Raw genomic sequence first — 17515 nt, 5'->3', positions numbered from 1 at the left:
TAATACTTGGGAGCCGGTTGTCGGAAGCGTATTAAAATAAAGTCTGATCCACCGGATAAATCCTCATCCAGCGGATAAACGTAACGTGCAAACGAAGAATATTTATCCTCTGGGTTTTATTCACTATGGATGAGTTTTACGGCAAATCACAAAGCGCGCGTTTTTCTCAGTCAGTGTTGGTCCCCTCGGCCGCATTGAACTTTGCAACTAGCTGATTTATCGGGTCAGCCCTCCTTGGTTAGATAAGACTTGACACATACCAGACCCGACCGCCTTTGTAGCCGAATCCGATTACATAAAGTCAGCCGAAACGTCAACAAAGATTCCTTCCTAAGTCATTCTGAAATATATACATACAACATTTATACTTGAATTATAACAACAAAACTTCACATCCTGTTAATTAAATCAATCTCACTTTTTACCATCTAAAAACAAGATATTCAAATTTGAAAAGATTGGTCTAATTTTTGTCGACATTCAAGAAATACTCTACGCAAACGACAAAATCTGAAGTCTGCAATTATTAATAATATTGATTCTCGAAAATTAAAAACATTTTCAACAGTTAAAATAAACAAAAAATAAGATGCTTTCCTGTCGTTCTTTTGCAATTACTTGTTTTGTTATTATGATTTGTGTTCGAGTGGTTTTAACGCGGATTTGTAGTCGTAGCAAATTTCGAGACAGCCTTTTACTCGGATCAAAGATTTTCACTTATCATCGACTCCAAGAAGCACGCTATCAATTTGCTAATGCATTACTTTCTATTGAACATGAACTGCCGCTAGGCATTGCTAATTCTATTATCTTCAAATATAAATGGGATGTTTTGATATTCCTGTCGAAGTCCCGCTGTTTTAGTCTTTTGTCTTCCATACTAGATTTCAATTGAAGGCGTTATTTGCAATAATATTTGAATTTCGAAATTCAAATTTAGAGAAAAAGCTTTTTCATGAGCGATTTGGCGTGTTTGTCTTGCAGTGATAGCGAAGGATTTTGTGCGATGGAATACTAGACATTAATAAGCAGTTGAAACAATAACGGAGTATTGTTTGAAACACCTTTTTCACACCCTTGATTGCCTGTTAAAATACATATAGTATTATTTATCTGTTATCTGTTTGAAGAATATCATAAAGTCTTGAAATCTTCCCATTTTTGTCCTAAGATTACGAAAACTTTATCCCAAATCATGATCAATGGTGAATTTACAAAACAATGATTACCTTAGTATTACAAATCACTGGCCATGACCCTAGCAATAAACGCGTTCCCAACTTGTAAACATATTACAGATATTGGACGAGTGGTGAGCTACGAAGTTGTAACACTTAAAAAAGCTCTCAAAAACAAAGAAAATCATTACGAATAATATTAATATCCGGAGAGAAAGTTAAGTGCACACTTCAAAAAACCGTCTAAAAATATTTATTAATTCCAGACATGAATTGAAATGAAAAACTCTAAGCTAGACTGTACTTTACAGATTATTATGGAAAGATTTGTACAACGTGGTAAGTTATAATAATAATATATGTACTTCAACAACGGAGATGGTTTTGAAAAACTATTGTCCTCACACTTTGAAGTTTATATTTCGCGCAGATTCTATTCTTCTAAGTCATGTAAAAACATCTTCCTAAAATATTACCAAAAAAACCTTGTTCCGTTGGTTTTTTGAATAGAATCTAAGGTAGATAAAGCTTATGAATTCTCGAAGAATTCTACATCAGAAAAACCATTACTAGCTAAAGAAAGCCTGTTCGATGCTTTCGAAGAAGCCAGTTCAGTGCAAACGCGCCAGAAAAACCATTCCAGTGTCAAATAGAAACCAACTAAATTCTGCGTTGATTTCATGAAACGAACAACACGTGTAGATTTCATGGGACGCAATTTTTGTTATCAGTTCATATTTGGGTATCAAGTTTTAAAAATGCGAGCAATATTTACACGCAATGTCAACAAACGTTCCTCTATCTTCCTCCAATCCTTTCAGACAGAGGTCTCTGAATTCAACTTCAGGACGAATTTGTTATTCTCAAAATCGAATTCCTCTTCCGAGAGATCAAAGTACGGGATGTCGTTGACCGTCACGACGAGAGAAAGTTGCTCATTCTTTAGTTGAAAGACGGTTGAGTTGGACAGTCCCGATGTGACTTGTTCCTCGCAAACTAAACTCCATTCTTGAGTATCTCGTGAGCTAATATACTCAATACATGGTTGTTCGCTCAAATACCGCTCCAGAAAGGCTTTAGGCGACATATCAAACGCCAGACAATGAGATAAATGTTTTAAAATGGCATCCATGTTATGCCGATGATGTTGCTTCACGGTACGAAGGTATTTCTGTAAAGGACGCGCGAATGAAGGGAACAAAGACTGAGCGGTTTCCTCCGGATCCATAGGAACAGTGGGTCCTCTGTCCAACTGAACACGTCTAACATGACCAAACGCTTCATCACACGCTGCCATTAGCCTTGCTTTGCGTCTTTTCACCTTCCTCTCAAACTCAGCTTCTTCGTAAAATCGGTCGTTTCGTCCGGGATTCCTTCGGCCTTGGGAACTCGAAGTAATGATCGCTCGAGTTCGCGGATTAATTTTACTGTTGTCGGTGAGTTTGCCATCGATATCGTAGAACTTTAGAGTCGAGAACTGTTTGGTGGCCGCACGAGCAGGAACTGACATCATATAAGGATTATACTCGGGGAAATCTTTGTAGTATTGTTCGAGCACAAATATGGCAGTCCTTTGTATAGACATCGTTCCCACCTTATAAAACTGACTCACACCATCCGTACTTCGGATGACTTTGAGGTTATACACAGGTTCTGAATGTCGAAGCCATAAAACAACCACAGACAGATAATGTAGGAATAATAAAGTGTCTAATAAAGTCGATGAAAAGTGAATAATATTCGCGAGGTTCAAGTCGTTTTTGTTGGCAATGACTCTCAAAGCGTAGAATAGCCAGTAGCACACAAGAACTAAAAACACGAGCGTCATGATCCCAACTCGCAAGACGTTGACCCTCGGCATTCTCACCCGCGTCTTTCGGAAATACAAAGCCCATATTCCTACGATTAGAACGATTTCTTTCACAGCTAGGCTCAAAAACATACCATCGCATTCGATTCCACACATCAGAGGCTTCCATAAGACCGCGGGTAAAACGATGAAAAGAATCGGTGAGATAATGAGCAGTAGACTTAAGATTCCAGCGGGGATGAGTTTGATGTTTAGACACGAAGCAAACGAAAAACGCTTCTTTTCCTTGCCAAGTTCACTAATGTCTTCCTCGCTAAGTGTCACTATAGAAGTAGCGGTTTCAGTTATGGTCGTCGCTGTTTCACCCCAGTTATCATCTTGTGGGATAACTTGGACTTCAATAACTCCTTCGTCGAGCTCTTGACTGCCATTTGTTTCATGCTCACGGCGATCCGTCTTATGGTTCTGAGAGTAATGGTCTCTATCAGGAGCCTTTCGGTAGTGATCTCTCGGCATTTTCTCTTCAAAATCAAATAAAATGCTCAAAAAAAAAGCTACACTCCTTTATCGGTCAAAGACCGAAGTTCATTAAGCATTAATGGCGAAGAATAAACCCTCTAGACTCGATCTTTTCTGCTAAGTTTGAAGACAGCGTTCACAAACCACCGAAGTATAATGTTTGGAGATCAAATGTATTCATATTCGCGTTCCGCGCGGTGCTTCTGTCAACCACACAACTGACAAGGCCATTGAAATGGTTACCCAAGGGACGCACTGATTGGTCAGATCAAAATTCATCAGAATAATTAGACTGTGTCTTTTGGGAATCAATCACAGTCACCTCGGAAGTCACGTGGGTTATTCAATAGCCTCTTTGACACCCAATCTACTCAATAATCCAAGTGATCTAAGAATCTTCCCTTTTAATGCAATTTCCAACACGTATTATTAAGAATCTTTGACATTAATCTGATGAAAAAATTTAGAAAGATTTCTAACAAAATTAGCTTCAATTAACTGTAATAAAAAAAATCAATTGACTCGAGACAGATTTTAATTATGCATTCAAGGATTTGATTTCAGACTTGATTATTGTCTAATTCGTTACGGCACTTAAAGGGTCAATTTGCAACTGGAAAATAACGTGAAAAGTAACGGAATCTTGAGCCTCTATCTATCTTTTTTTTTAAATCTTCTTTTTAAAATAGCTTTTCAAAATTGATACTTTTATCGATGTATTTTCGAAACACGATTTTCATTTCAAAATCAATTAAGCAGTTTTATCATTTTATCAACATTTTAGTCAAAAAATGAATATTCGATGTTTTTTCAGGCTCAAGTATTCAAATAGTTCGAAAGTTACGAGGAGAATTCACTTGAGATATGGCGACTGTATTCAAAATAATCGATAATCAAAACCGATAAGCATTCTTTGTTTTTAAAGATAACATTTGACAAATACAACGGACATGAAGGTTTTTGCTCAAAATCCATCGTCAACTTAACTAACTTAAACTGTTGTTGAACTCGAAATTCGAAGAAATTAACGCGTTATTTAGTTTAAATACGATTCATAACAAGATTCAAACCTTTGTTTTTCCGAGGAAGCCTAATTTGTTTAGGAATAGATGGAAGCATGAATACCCCCCCCCCCCCCCCCCCAACAAATAATTATAAAAATGAGAAAACACTACTAAAAACAGTGAAATTCATCTCATTGAATTGAAGTGTTTTTAAGTTGAAGGGTATCTCCGACCTTGGATCTATAAATAAATCAAGCCGTGTCACGCTTGGATTCTTTGAGGAAGGATTGAAATTCCTCAAGCCGGTGGCAGACACACCCGACAATTAAATTAATTCAAAGAATCAATTGACGGTATCATTGATGTGGTTAGGCTTGCTATAGATTCTGTAGGTCATACTTCGTGTTCTGGATTAGCATGATTTACAGTTTGCTGCCGGAACTAAGTAATTTATTTTCCTTAATTTTCGAATTGAACACAGAATTTTATGGGAAGTTTTTTTTTACCAGCACTGTAATGAAGTTAATCGTTCTATCGTTGATTACATCATTCAAGGAATGGGAAAGAGGTCAGATCTAGTGGGGTTGGGGATAAAATCAAATTTCGTACCTAGCAACTTTACACTAAATGTCAATTAATTAACTTATTAAAGTATGCGATTCCTTCCCTGACTGGAAAGAAAGAAAGAAAGAAAGAAAGAAAGAAAGAAAGAAAGAAAGAAAGAAAGAAAGAAAGAAAGAAAGAAAGAAAGAAAGAAAGAAGAGAAAGAAAGAAAGAAAGAAAGAAAGAAAGAAAGGAAAGAAAGGAAGGAAGAAGGAAGGAAGGAAGGAAGGAAGGAAGGAAGGAAGGAAGGAAGGAAGGAAGGAAAAACCATATGATTCCTTACTAAATACTAAAGGTAGACCGCTCTTATGAAAAGTAAGAAAAGTTTTATGTTTAACAAGAATTGGGCTGCCTGTGGTAAGCCTGAAGCGAGATGACGTTTTACCCCGGCCCCCGACTCTATACCATAATAGTTTTTAAAATTCTTTCATATTAAAATTTCTGATTTCTTAGAGAATACAGGAACAATAGTCATAATTAAAGAACAAAAGCAGTGTGAAAAGGATTAGGGTCTAGAGACGGGGGTAAAACGTCATCTCGCTTCAGGCTTATTGCATCATCCTGAAAACATTGGAGCTTAAAGGATTCCTGGAAAAAGGGAGTCGATCGAGCGAAGAATAAAGACAAGAGAGAAGCTGAAACAACGACGAAGACTCAGACAAACTTAGGATTTAAATCGATGGTAAGCACTCGAAATTTATAAGAATGATGTGAAAATGTCAATTTAAGTTAGTATTTAAGTTTATCGTGCATAGAAAAACAGAATTCGTATACAAGAAGTGATGCCAGGCTGCTGTGTTTGATCGAAAATGTTGAATGTTCGCGTTCAGTTCAAATTTTAATTCTTATCTATTGAAAGATCCCTTCTTGCAGTCGAGTTGCGCGACTATATATCGATCGCGTATTACTTGAACTCACACATAACGCCAAATTTGGGTTTGGTCGAGCGTGTAACACTCGATGAATACCCGTCCTCTTTTTACTTTTGGGATTACCGCCATTTGCATTGCTACGCGGCCAACCCAGACAAAAATTGTGCACTTTGCAATAGTCTGCTGTCAATCAAGCACGTTGAGGTCATTAACATGCATTTGGATCAACCCGGATCGGCCCGGTGAGTGTGGCTCATAATACTTGTAAACAATCGACAAGTTTTGGCGCCTTTTCAATCACACACGCGCGTAAATGACATCAACATGTTTGATTGATGGCAGTCTATTGCAAAGTGCACATCATGATTGTTGTCTGGGGTGGCCGCGTTACTGGTTACTGGAAAGAAATCTAAGAGACTAGGGAATTTTGTATTCAGTCAGGAAAATTCTAAAATTTTTTTGTAATGTTTTCCCATTTCAGCCCACGTGTCCCTTGAGAATAATATTCTTTGTTTGAGTTGTATCTATATTCATGTGTCTTCTTATGCACAACCTTAGAAGAATACAATAAGAAACAAAAGAAACAATACTCTAGGGAATGACACATGGTTTGAAATGGGAAAACATTGCACCTGAACTAAAGATGTCTATTCTGCTAGTCTATTCTATTCTATTCAGAGTCCCTGGAACTGCTAACAAACCTTTTTATTGCTTGAGTTACCTGTGAAGTCAGGAGATTTTATTATATATCGTAAGAATCTTTTTCTGTTCCCTGTTCTTGCTTTAGGGGAGAAAAACATCTCTGACCTGAAACAACAGTTCCCTAAGAAGAAATCACATGAGAAACCTGTTTTCAAACCGGTTATTCCAGATATTAGTACATCACATGAGCACGAATATTTGGCATTAATGCTCTCTAGAAATGTAATCTAGTTAACTTTTAAAAGATCAGATTTATCCATTATAGTTGTGTTAACCAATTACAAAAAAATGATATTTTTCAACCAAAAAACCCTTACATCGAAGCTTAAGCTTATGATATTTTCAAACCTCAAAATCCCGTTTTATTTTGAAATAATGAATAAGTCACAAAGCATTTTAGTTTTACCTGGAATCTTGACTTCGGGCAGTCCAGAAATTTGTCACAAGAAACTTGCTGCTCATGCTCAACATATGAAAAACAATCTTTTCAGGGCAGAAATATTGGGGAAAACTGGATAACCCAAAGAAAAACCCTCAAGAATAGTTAAGGGAGAGACCCCACGGAACTTAAACTTTTAGCCTCGATACCCCAGAGACGAGAACCAAGTGCACTTTACTCGTAAAAACCACTCTTGATTTCTATAATCTATCACAGTCAAGAAGAGGATTTAACTATTTTAACTTCATGTAGAATCATGCAGTACATAAAGTACTGTAAGAATTACTAGGAGTAATATGAATTTTAATGCCCAGCTGGGATATACAGTCAAGCATAGACACTGAGAATGTTAATACTGTATTTTACAAACAGAAATGAATTCTGTGACAGTCAAGACAGTTGATTGTTATTAGAGGGCTTTTTCTGAACCAATTAAAGCTACGTTCACCATGCATGTTAGGCAGTGGAAAAAGGCAAGCCAAGCTATGAAATATAATATATATTTATTAACATTGATTTAATTGTTTCTGAAGAAGTGTGAAAAAAGGACTTAGGAACTAGTACAGAGTATGGATTTTTTTTTAATTGGATCATTACATTAATTGACTTAATATTCTTTCTGTTTACCCAATAGCAAAAAGAGGCATAGTGCTTCAAATGGAGGTATGTTGTGTATTTTATGAAACCAATGAAATTGATAAGCACATAACTATTTAGAAACCACTCTTTACTGTAAGATACATCTATTTCAAAAAACGTTGTCTGTTGGAGATCTGAAATGGGCGATCTGAGACTAAACCAAATGTTTGTGCTGTTATGTTTTCCAGCTAAAATACGAAAAATCACATTCTTTAACTGAAAAGTCATGCATATATATATTCCCATCTGAAAGAAAACTATGTTGTTTGGCTGTGAATACATTACAATTTGCAGCATGCTACTTGGTCTCAGATATCAGATTTCAGATCTACAACGGACAATGTCTTTTGAAATAGGTGTACATGCCTGGGGCTATAGAGTGAAGGGAAGCATACTGGCTGCATTGAGGAGACTACAGTATGTTTTTTTAGGGGGGTGGCGAGGGGACTCTAACTATTTTCTTTGGGAGAAGCTATCAAATAAAGAGGGTTTATGAAATAAATTTGAATTGGGAGACAATAAAATAATAATAGATTTGCAGGGGGAGGCATGTAACTTTAAACTCAGAATAACACACACACAAAAGGTGTTTTCTTGCTTTTTTTATTGCTGCTTTAGAACTGGATCTCAGAAATTTATATTATCTCTGATGATCCTAAATTTCGTACTCTTTTTTGCAACAGTCATAAGTATTGGTTCAAGATTCTCCTGGGCCCTCTATAGCCCAGGGGGATCTGGGAACCATACAAATGTAGCTATAAAGGAGACTGAAATTTTGTAGGTAAATGCATAAAAGAATTATTTTGTAGTAAGTCATTTAAACTGTAATAATGATCTTGAAAGTATCAGTAAAAGGATCATAGATTTCAAATTTGTGTTCTTATATAAATGATAATATATATTCATATATATTGTCATACACATTATCTTTCCTATCAGACCAATAAACCCACCTAATGTGTCCTTGAAGTCTCATATGAGACTTGGTAGCTCAGTGGTTAGAGCATGGCACTGGAACAGCTAGGGCACGGGTTCAAATCTTGTTCAAGACTCAGATTTTTTTCTGAGTCTTTCAATTTGCGAGGATCAGCTCAATTTGATACATTGCAACTGCAGTACAAATATATATTTCATATATATCCTCATGCACATATATATAAATTGTTCTAGAAAAATAGTAAGAAAAGTAACCAGCCCCACAACGATGAAAGTAAAGAAGCTGAAGGCGCAGGGGACGTTGATCCGCAGCAACGCGATGTTTCTATTGATGATGATGGGTCATCATTAGGGAGCACATCTTACTCTGAATCAATAGAATCAGCAAGTAGTACAAGTAGTAGTACACCTTACCCCCAAGATGAGCTAGCCAAGTTGGCAGAAGTTGTGATTGATTTTGATATCAATTTTAACTGGGAGACGAAAAAAAAGAGGAAATTGGATGTGGAAAAAGTTTTAAGAGTAGAAATTGCACTTAGAAACACAAGTGGAGGAGTTATAAGAATTAACAGTACACAGATACCAGTAGGGAAAGATATAGATGACTGGCTGAAAGAATTGTACGAAAAACGAAAGACTTCACTTGGAGGTGAATGTGGTGAAAAAGATTCAATTGATGACATTTTAGATATTGAAACCAAGGGTACCACGACTTACATATTTGTAAGGAAGTCATCAGTTACCATTCTAACTGATGATTCTCACCTTCTACAGCGCAGCGTACGGAGAAACTACAAAGTCTCTTTGTATTCCAGAATTTGTGAGCTGCTAAGTAAGAAAGAAGGGTGTGTCTGTGCAAACAATCCAAAATTCCATACATCATTTCGTTTGGGTGAAACATTGTCTTATGAAACAATGACCGAGGAACACAAGCTGCTCAATCCCAACAAGGATGAAAACCTGGCTAATAACCTTTGTACCAAGCTAAGTGATAATGTAGTGGCATTTGCTAACACTCAGGGAGGGACAGTGTACTTCGGAATAGGAGATAAACAATCTCTCATCAAAGGACAAAAGGTCAAAGATAACAAAGAGAAAGATAATATCCATCGTAGTATAGTTGAATGTTTGGAACGAAAGCTTTGGGTTTCGGATTCTGGAGAAGAGGTTAAACCTAAAGCAGGTGAAGATTATCATATCAAGTTCTTCCCAGTAGATGGGGCTGGTGATGACACTTGGGTCATAGCAGTCCATATTTGTGCTTTCCCTGGTACTGCTGTGTTTAGGAAAAAACCGGTATGCAGTGTACTGGATCAGGAAAACAAAATAGTCAATATGGAATTTAAGGAATGGCTTTCTCTACACAAGCTTATTTCTGTAGGTAAGGTATACATTTATATTTTGAATTGCAATTAAAGGTCACTTTCCCCTACCCTAAATTGCATTATATAATACACTGGAAACAGTTAATGCACCAATGTGTGTCCTTATTAAAAGTGTGTGTCCAGGGTTATTATATTATGAGCAGGGTTATTACATTATGAGCTGAAACTTTGCTTTCTTACCAATATCAAGGTGTTTGTGGACAAAACTTGCCCCCAGCACACCTCGTGTTTCCAGTGCTGGGGAAAAGCCTGACTCTTCTGGGTCTGGGGGGGGGGGGGGGGGGCCCCCAATAATTTTGAAGTCTCAATAAGTAAACATGGTGCTAGAACAAATAGATTTCTTGTATGAACCATCCCCACCAATATACAAACAAACTTACCCTTTTCCTTAATTTTCTTATTGATTATTCATACCTTTGATAGTTGTCATTAAAACGTTTTTGTGTGAATGTTTTGACAGGAGATGAAAATGACCAAAAGAAATTAAAGCGTCAAACACGCGGGAGAACAGTCTATTACACTGTGAAAGACACCATCGAAGATATTTACAGTGATTTGATAGAAGGTATTTGAGAATACATGTTTCATATAATATATATTAATTACCAGAGAGGAGTGGTACACCATAGAATATCCCATGAAGCACTTGTATTTTCAGTATACAAAAGAGCCTTCAAGAATAAAATACATGATCTGGTGTTGTTGAATATTTTTTCCAGTATTGCATTCCATTAGATCTATTTGTAACAAAAAGATTCCACTTTAACACTTGTGGAAATCTTGAACAGTGGAATTCAATACTGGAAAAATATTCAACAACGCTTGATCTTGAAGAAGACCCTTTTTAACGCTGGATCTTGAAGATGCTTTTTAATTTATCTATATTTTGTACCATAATGATGATGATGATTATGATGGCGGTGGCGGTGGTCTGAAATGGGAAAACATTACACTAAAGCTAAAGACGTCTATTTGTTATTTATTGCAGGTTCACCAGGGAAACTAAAGATCCGGCCAAAACAAGCAAAGCATTCAAGAAACAGAAGCTTATTGCAAACATTTATTAGCTGTTTGAAAAAGATGTTCAAACAAAATAAATGGGAAGGCATTACATTCATTGAAAGATGTTGGGGAGTTGATATAGGGCTTCCAAACACTAAGCCAGCAGAGGTGATTCGGGACATTTTGGTTTGTTCTCCAAGCATTCCTCTTTTATTGGTTAGTCTATGTGAGGGAGAAGCTACCAGTGAAAGCTGCAAGTACAACATAAAGCTAGCAACTAAGTTGAAGGGGATACTTGCCCAAGAAGGAGGGTGCATGGAGAAATTCTATGTTAAGCCTATCACGCTTGCATGCTCTGTAGAAGATGACATAGGCATACTAGATAGAAGGATATCTCAGTTATCTGTCTATCCCAAAGCCTACCAGATGTCTAATGAGAAATATCAGGCCATCATTAAAGCCCTAGTCCCTGTACTTGCCAGAGTGAATTCCTCATTTAAAAGTTTTGTTGGCAATCATCTTTTTCATTTGCTCACCAAGGAGCAATATGAGATTCTCTTTGAGAATTTTGAATCGCCAAAATTGATGATAACAGGCCCTCCTGGCAGTGGGAAAACTGTTTTGGCGATTGAACGTATTCATCGTCTAAGAAGACAGGGCTTTTCTTTTAAAGAAGTTTTGTTTATGTGCTCAAATGAGGTGCTGGAGGCTAAAGTCAGGTATGATGTCCTTGTATGCATTCAGTTGCAATTGTTGTTCTTTTTTTCGTTTTCATTAATGTCTGTGGATTCTAGCTTAATTTCACTTTAACCTTTAGATTTACAACACTATTCCCCTCATTTAGAGCCAGGGAAGAGTTACATTGAGCTCTCTTAAGATGAGAGCACCCTTTGTTGAAAATACAATACAATACAATATACAATACAATATATTTTATTTACATTCTTTTTTAAATTTTTAAAATACTAAGATTCTAATTACAAATTAATCGGTTAATTACATTTTTCTTTTCTCATATTTTTGGTATTAGTTAATTTTTTGGAATGTCAGTGTCTAATTTAACACTTAGTTTTCAAAATTTATATCATGTATAATTGTTTTGGTAGTTAATTCGAAGATGAGGGGCATTGGCTTTGCAGCAAATGCTCCTTAACCTTTTTTTTAAAAATGAAGGATTTTTTAACTAATTTGGTTTCAGTTGGAATTTCTTTCCATAGATCTGGTGCTAGAGCACTAATTGTTTGTTTGCCAATATTTGTTTTAACTTTTTTTTAACTTTTTGAAAAACAATAGACCTATCTAGAAAGAGATTTTTTATACTTCCCGGCCCTGAGTCCTCTATTGAGTTGAAAGCAAAGATTCACATGAGATTAAAGTGCTAGTCTTATGAATATATTAATGACGCAAAAAAATCCCCGATTTTCTATATGCTAAAATAGGTTATGATGTTCACCAATAAACAATAATTGGTTCGAAAAAGAAACTTTTCCAGTCTGAATTCTACTTCCGAAAATTGTTAAAAGACCGTCCGCCATTTCTATGAGCAGTGATTTTGTGGTTGCATTTTAATTTATGTGTGACGTCATATGCGCAACTGGCATCCTTTTTATCCACACTGACTCTACAGCATTCTCTGTAAGAATGCATGACTTGGTTTAAGGCTTGTTTTTAAATCAAAACATTTGGTTGCAATTACACATTGTGAAAAGCCGGGAATTTTGAAGGGTGGCACGTATGACGTCACTTCCTTCAAATCACTAAAAGTTGCCAGGAACGCAATCGGTTAATGGCGGCCTCAAACGGCCAAACTTTACCGGCTAAATGCAACATCTTCCCAGTCTCGTATTGAAAAAGAATTTGGACAGTAAGCTACATTACATATCTAGTTTTATATGGTACAATTCCCAGGGATGGTGTCATTTTTGTAAGACTAGCACTTTAACGATTTTTTGCGGAGTAGAAAAAGAGAGAGAGGGAGAGAGAGAGAAAAACCCTCAAATCAAGGGAGAGAAATAATGAAAACTTGACTAACACAAGATGATGATCCAAGGATTGAAGTAGATTTTGTTGGACCCTCCCTTGATTGAAGGGTTTTTCTGGTTAACTGAGAAGCTAGAGTGTAGCGACAACCGGAATGTCCAAAACTTAAGGGACCGAAATTTGTTGCCAGTTCATTAATTCATGTAGAGTGTGGTTTTGTTACCATTTTCCATTTTATGGTTTTCAAACATATGAATTTAATATTTTGGCCTTTCTTTTTAGGCACATTAAAGTAACCATGGATGGTAAACCAGGGGCATTATGTTTAACATGCAACTATGATTCTGGAATCACTTCTTATCAGACAAATGAACATGATAATGCACTTGCTGGTGTGGAGCATATTGTGATTGATGAATGCCAACATTTCAAGGAGAACCCCTCAACACTTCAATCGACTGGTGGGAGTTGGTGGGAGACATTCATGAATTCGTACCGTAACGGGAATCCTCCAAGTCTTTGGATATTTAGTGACTCTTCCCAGCAGATATTCAAAGGATCCTGTGTACTTGATAGGCTACCAGATGGTTTCTCCAAAAGGCAGCTGAGTACCGTCATCAGGACCACTGGCAAAATACACAGATTCATTTGTGAAAGATTCAGGAAGAATGGCCCTCTGATTCAACTTGGACATAATCTTGAAGGAGAGGACGTCGAAGTTCTGGTGCCAAATCAACCAGAAGAAGAGCACTTGGTAACTCTGGTATACATGTTGATTCACCTACTTAAAGACATGGTTAATAAGGGAGTTGATCCAGACACCATTGGCGTCCTTTTTACTGATGAAAAGGAAAAGAATTTGTATCGTAAATTATTTGATGAACGCACAAGGCATTGTCCAGTCAAGGATGGAAGGGCTGTCTCTGAACATGGTATCGTGTTTGACACTATCCGCGACTTCTGTGGGGAGGATAAAGACATCATTATTGGGTTCTGCCCCCACTTTGATCCTAATTCAGGTTTCCAGAATAATGAGGCATTGATGGTCTCCTTATGTAGTCGGGCAAAGCTCAAGCTCATTTTGATCCTTGAGGATGATCAAGTGGCAAACTCTTTTGGATTGGCTGACTGCTTGAAAAAAACAGATATCCCATTTGTAAAGGATGAAGTTATAAACTTCAGGGGGTGAAACACTTTCAAAAAAAAAGAGATAGAGATGTAACAGGAACACAGGTTGAGTAAGCTAGGAAGGAGAGAGATCCCAGGGGCATTACTAAACAGCGAAACACCAAAACAACACAATAAACATGATTTTTTGCTGAATTCTAAGCTTCAAAACACAAATGGTCTATTGTGTATTTGTCTTTGTATGATGAATATTCTGATTGAGTGATAGCAACTATTTGTCACTAAATAGATACTATTAGTTAGTATTTAGTTTGATTTTATTTCACGGTTTAATTGCATCCACTCTAACATGATCCAAGTCAAATGAAAACTACTTTATGTTTTAACAATTATTAAATTTGCATAAGAAAGTAATCTCAAAACCAGAAAGAGAATGTTTTTGCCAGTACACCAAATTGCATTCCCAGTACACCAAATCCCATTCCCAGTACACCAAATCCCATTCCCAGTACACCAAATCCCATTCCCAGTATAAACGTGTATTTATAAACGTGTTGAAGTGCATTTCCTTCACAGATTTCATTATCAAAATATGCATTTATGTAATGTTGGAAAAAACGGCAAAAACATTCTCTTTCCATTTGATAAGTTTAATTTATTTTCTTATTCGGATTAAATAATTGAAAAAAAAAAGGTAGTTTTTATATGAGTTTGTAGATCGTGTTATAATTAGTTAATGAAGAAAGTGTCAAAGCTCAGTGATTCATAAGTACGTTAAAAGGAAGTCATAAAGTTAATTTAAGTTATTAACTATGTTTTTCCACAGGATGCGGACTCAAAGAAGCTTAGAATTTGGCAAAAAATTATGTTTTATTGTGTTGTTTCGTTGTTTCGGTGTTTTGGTGTTTCGCTGTTTAGTAACACCCAGATCCTAGGTTCTCTTGGGTTATTTTATGAAAAACTCAAATCACACATGATTAAAAAACAGGAACGACTAACATTTCTTCTCTTTAAATATAAATAGAATAATGAACTAATCTGTGAGAAACCAAATGAATACAATGATATGGAAATATATTATAATAGTCTTTAGGCTATAAAGAATAGTTTTTTCCTGTTTGCTATCTCCTATGTAATATTAATTTCTATAATCGTAATTAGCCTAATGAATCAGAATCGTCAGTAATCATGTGAGACTGGATCTTAAAGAGGCTCTAGTATTCATCTAAACTTGGATTCACTTTTATCTCTGGTAAAGTTATCCTTATCAGTATCCTAAATGTTGTGTCTTCACCCTTTTATTTTCTTAGTGGCTCACAAGATCAATCTTTTCAACAACATGGGCAATAGCTGCTTAAAAGCCTTATCATAACACTATATAGAGAATACTTATAAAGAGGACTTTATCAGGTATAAGAATTATTAAAAGGAGTTTTTGAAATTGGCTTACTCCATACAAGGGAAATCACCCACAGGAAACAGGCAAATTCCTTGGCATACATTGTAACTTACAAATTACCCTGCTGGCAGAGTTTTCCTTTAATTTTCCCCGAGCGAGAGAAATTAAAGGAAGCCTGCCAGTGCGCTACTGTAGGTACAAGTAACACTGCATAAGGTATGATGAACAAAAAATTATAATTGTATTGATTCAGAAGCTATAACAAAGCAGCATGCAAAAAGGTCACAACTTAGATGTTAAAGTATAATTATTATGATATGAATATAAAAGGAATCAGAATGCAAGTATTGTAAAATGTTAGTTTAAAAAAAATCCAGGCAGGAGATATTATACATAGTGATATTACAGCTATTTCATAAAAAAAGGTTGGTAAATGTGCATGTTGCATGTCGTATACCAAGCCCACAATGCACTATGCATGGACAATGTTTATCCAATCAGTGAAAGGTCACATTGATATGGAATTTTCCCAAACATTGTCTGCACATCTTCTGCAATTGTCTTTTGTGACATATTCAAATAATAATAATGGGATTAAATAATACCTTTCAAGGTTAAACGATATCCAACATGCAACAAAACCATTATGAACCTTTTTAGAAACCAATGATTGTATACAGCTATTGTGGTAGAATTTTTCAATCTTATTTAGGATCCCAAATTTTTGGTTAGTTCCATCCCCATTTTTATCTTTTAAATGTGGATAATATGTATACTCTAGTTACCTATTATAATAGAAATCCATTATTTACTCTAGGTTTTTAAAAAGTCTTTGTAAAATTGTTGAGGAACAATAACTCTTTTACTAAATTATAAAAAGTGCATGCCAAGAAAAAATGTGGATATGGTTTTTAAAAAGTCTTTGTAAAATTGTTGAGGAACAATAACCCTGTAACTAAATTATAAAAAGTGCATGCCAAGAAAAAATGTGGATATGGTTTTTAAAAAGTCTTTGTAAAATTGTTGAGGAACAATAACCCTGTAACTAAATTATAAAAAGTGCATGCCAAGAAAAAATGTGGATATGGTTTTTAAAAAGTCTTTGTAAAATTGTTGTGGAACAATAACTCTGTAACTAAATTATAAAAAGTGCATGCCAAGAAAAAAGGTTGATATGTTCTTAAAAAGTCATAAAATTTTTGAGGAACAACTGTTACTTAATTAAGTGCATGCCAAGAAAAAAAAATTTTGAAAATCGTAGTGCTATGTTATGAGAATAAAGAAAGTATTAAAAATGTGCATGTGCTTTTTATTTTCAATTTATAATTATTCATTTATTTATGTTCTGATTTGTTTACACATTTATCTATTTATGTATCCATTTCCCCCCTTATTTATCTCTTTATATATCAATCCCATTCCCAGTACACCAAATCCCATTAGCAGCAGTAAGGGGGACTCGCGATTGATGTCGTATATTCACGGGTTTTACCCGCGTTATTCCGAACGCGTCCGAGTCGGGTTTTACCCGCGCGACAAGTCCCTTACTGCTGCTGTGTTGGGTACTGCAAACGGAGGTTAAGATATCCTTTACATATAGATGGACGCCATCACGAGCATTAGAAATAAAACTGCGCAAACTGAGAACTCAGGTGTTGGATCGCCTGGATGCTGACTTTGCCTTTACAACGTTTATGGAGGGCGATACGGACGAGACAATGACATATGAAAGAGCAGAAAGGATAATCAATTTGATGCCCGAAGGTAATTACCGTTTGGAGTTAACATTTATAAAGTATTTAGACGGTGAGTGGATGATAGAAAAGGGGCGCAATCCAATACGGGCGTCAGGTAAGCAAAACCTGTTTGTGCTGAATAAAGACACCAGGCCCGGAGCACTTGAAGGAATAGACATACTG

General features: G+C 36.0%; 3 protein-coding genes across 3 annotated transcripts; 2 read left to right on the top strand and 1 right to left on the bottom strand.

Annotated features, from left to right (window-relative positions):
• Positions 1-1414: 1414 nt before the first annotated feature.
• Positions 1415-3696, bottom strand: LOC116303846 (vang-like protein 2-B). The gene has a single exon (XM_031713454.2). It carries the CDS (start codon positions 3502-3504, stop codon positions 1996-1998), a length of 1509 nt encoding a protein of 502 aa, XP_031569314.1. The 5' UTR covers positions 3505-3696; the 3' UTR covers positions 1415-1995.
• Positions 3697-5354: 1658 nt separating this feature from the next.
• LOC148913297 (schlafen family member 8-like) lies at positions 5355-10032 on the top strand. The gene is made up of 4 exons (XM_089026028.1): positions 5355-5796; positions 7762-7790; positions 8937-9885; positions 9989-10032. The coding sequence occupies exons 2-4, from the start codon at positions 7785-7787 to the stop codon at positions 10030-10032; spliced, it is 999 nt and encodes a 332-aa protein (XP_088882154.1). The 5' UTR covers positions 5355-5796; positions 7762-7784.
• LOC116303844 (schlafen family member 5) lies at positions 9927-16893 on the top strand. Its single transcript, XM_089028675.1, has 4 exons — positions 9927-10083; positions 10548-10652; positions 11076-11808; positions 13352-16893. Exons 1-4 carry the CDS (start codon positions 10038-10040, stop codon positions 14256-14258), a joined length of 1791 nt encoding a protein of 596 aa, XP_088884801.1. The 5' UTR covers positions 9927-10037; the 3' UTR covers positions 14259-16893.
• The last annotated feature ends 622 nt before the right edge of the window (positions 16894-17515 follow it).

The sequence above is a fragment of the Actinia tenebrosa genome, unplaced genomic scaffold, assembly GCF_029948245.1.
Source record: "Actinia tenebrosa isolate PJP-AT-01 unplaced genomic scaffold, QUT_ActTen_1.0 PGA_scaffold0__85_contigs__length_37466705, whole genome shotgun sequence".
NCBI classification, from domain to species: Eukaryota; Metazoa; Cnidaria; class Anthozoa; order Actiniaria; family Actiniidae; genus Actinia; species Actinia tenebrosa.
This window is presented reverse-complemented; position numbering and strand designations above follow the sequence as displayed.

Coding starts and splice junctions, on each gene's coding strand:
- LOC116303846 (XM_031713454.2), bottom strand. CDS start 3,504: ATGCCGAGAGATCACTACCGAAAGGCTCCTGATAGAGACCATTACTCT.
- LOC148913297 (XM_089026028.1), top strand. Junction 9,886..9,988: donor AGAGGTTAAACCTAAAGCAG/GTGAAGATTATC, acceptor TGCTGTGTTTAG/GAAAAAACCGGTATGCAGTG.
- LOC116303844 (XM_089028675.1), top strand. CDS start 10,038: ATGGAATTTAAGGAATGGCTTTCTCTACACAAGCTTATTTCTGTAG. Junction 10,084..10,547: donor ACACAAGCTTATTTCTGTAG/GTAAGGTATACA, acceptor ATGTTTTGACAG/GAGATGAAAATGACCAAAAG. Junction 10,653..11,075: donor TTACAGTGATTTGATAGAAG/GTATTTGAGAAT, acceptor TATTTATTGCAG/GTTCACCAGGGAAACTAAAG.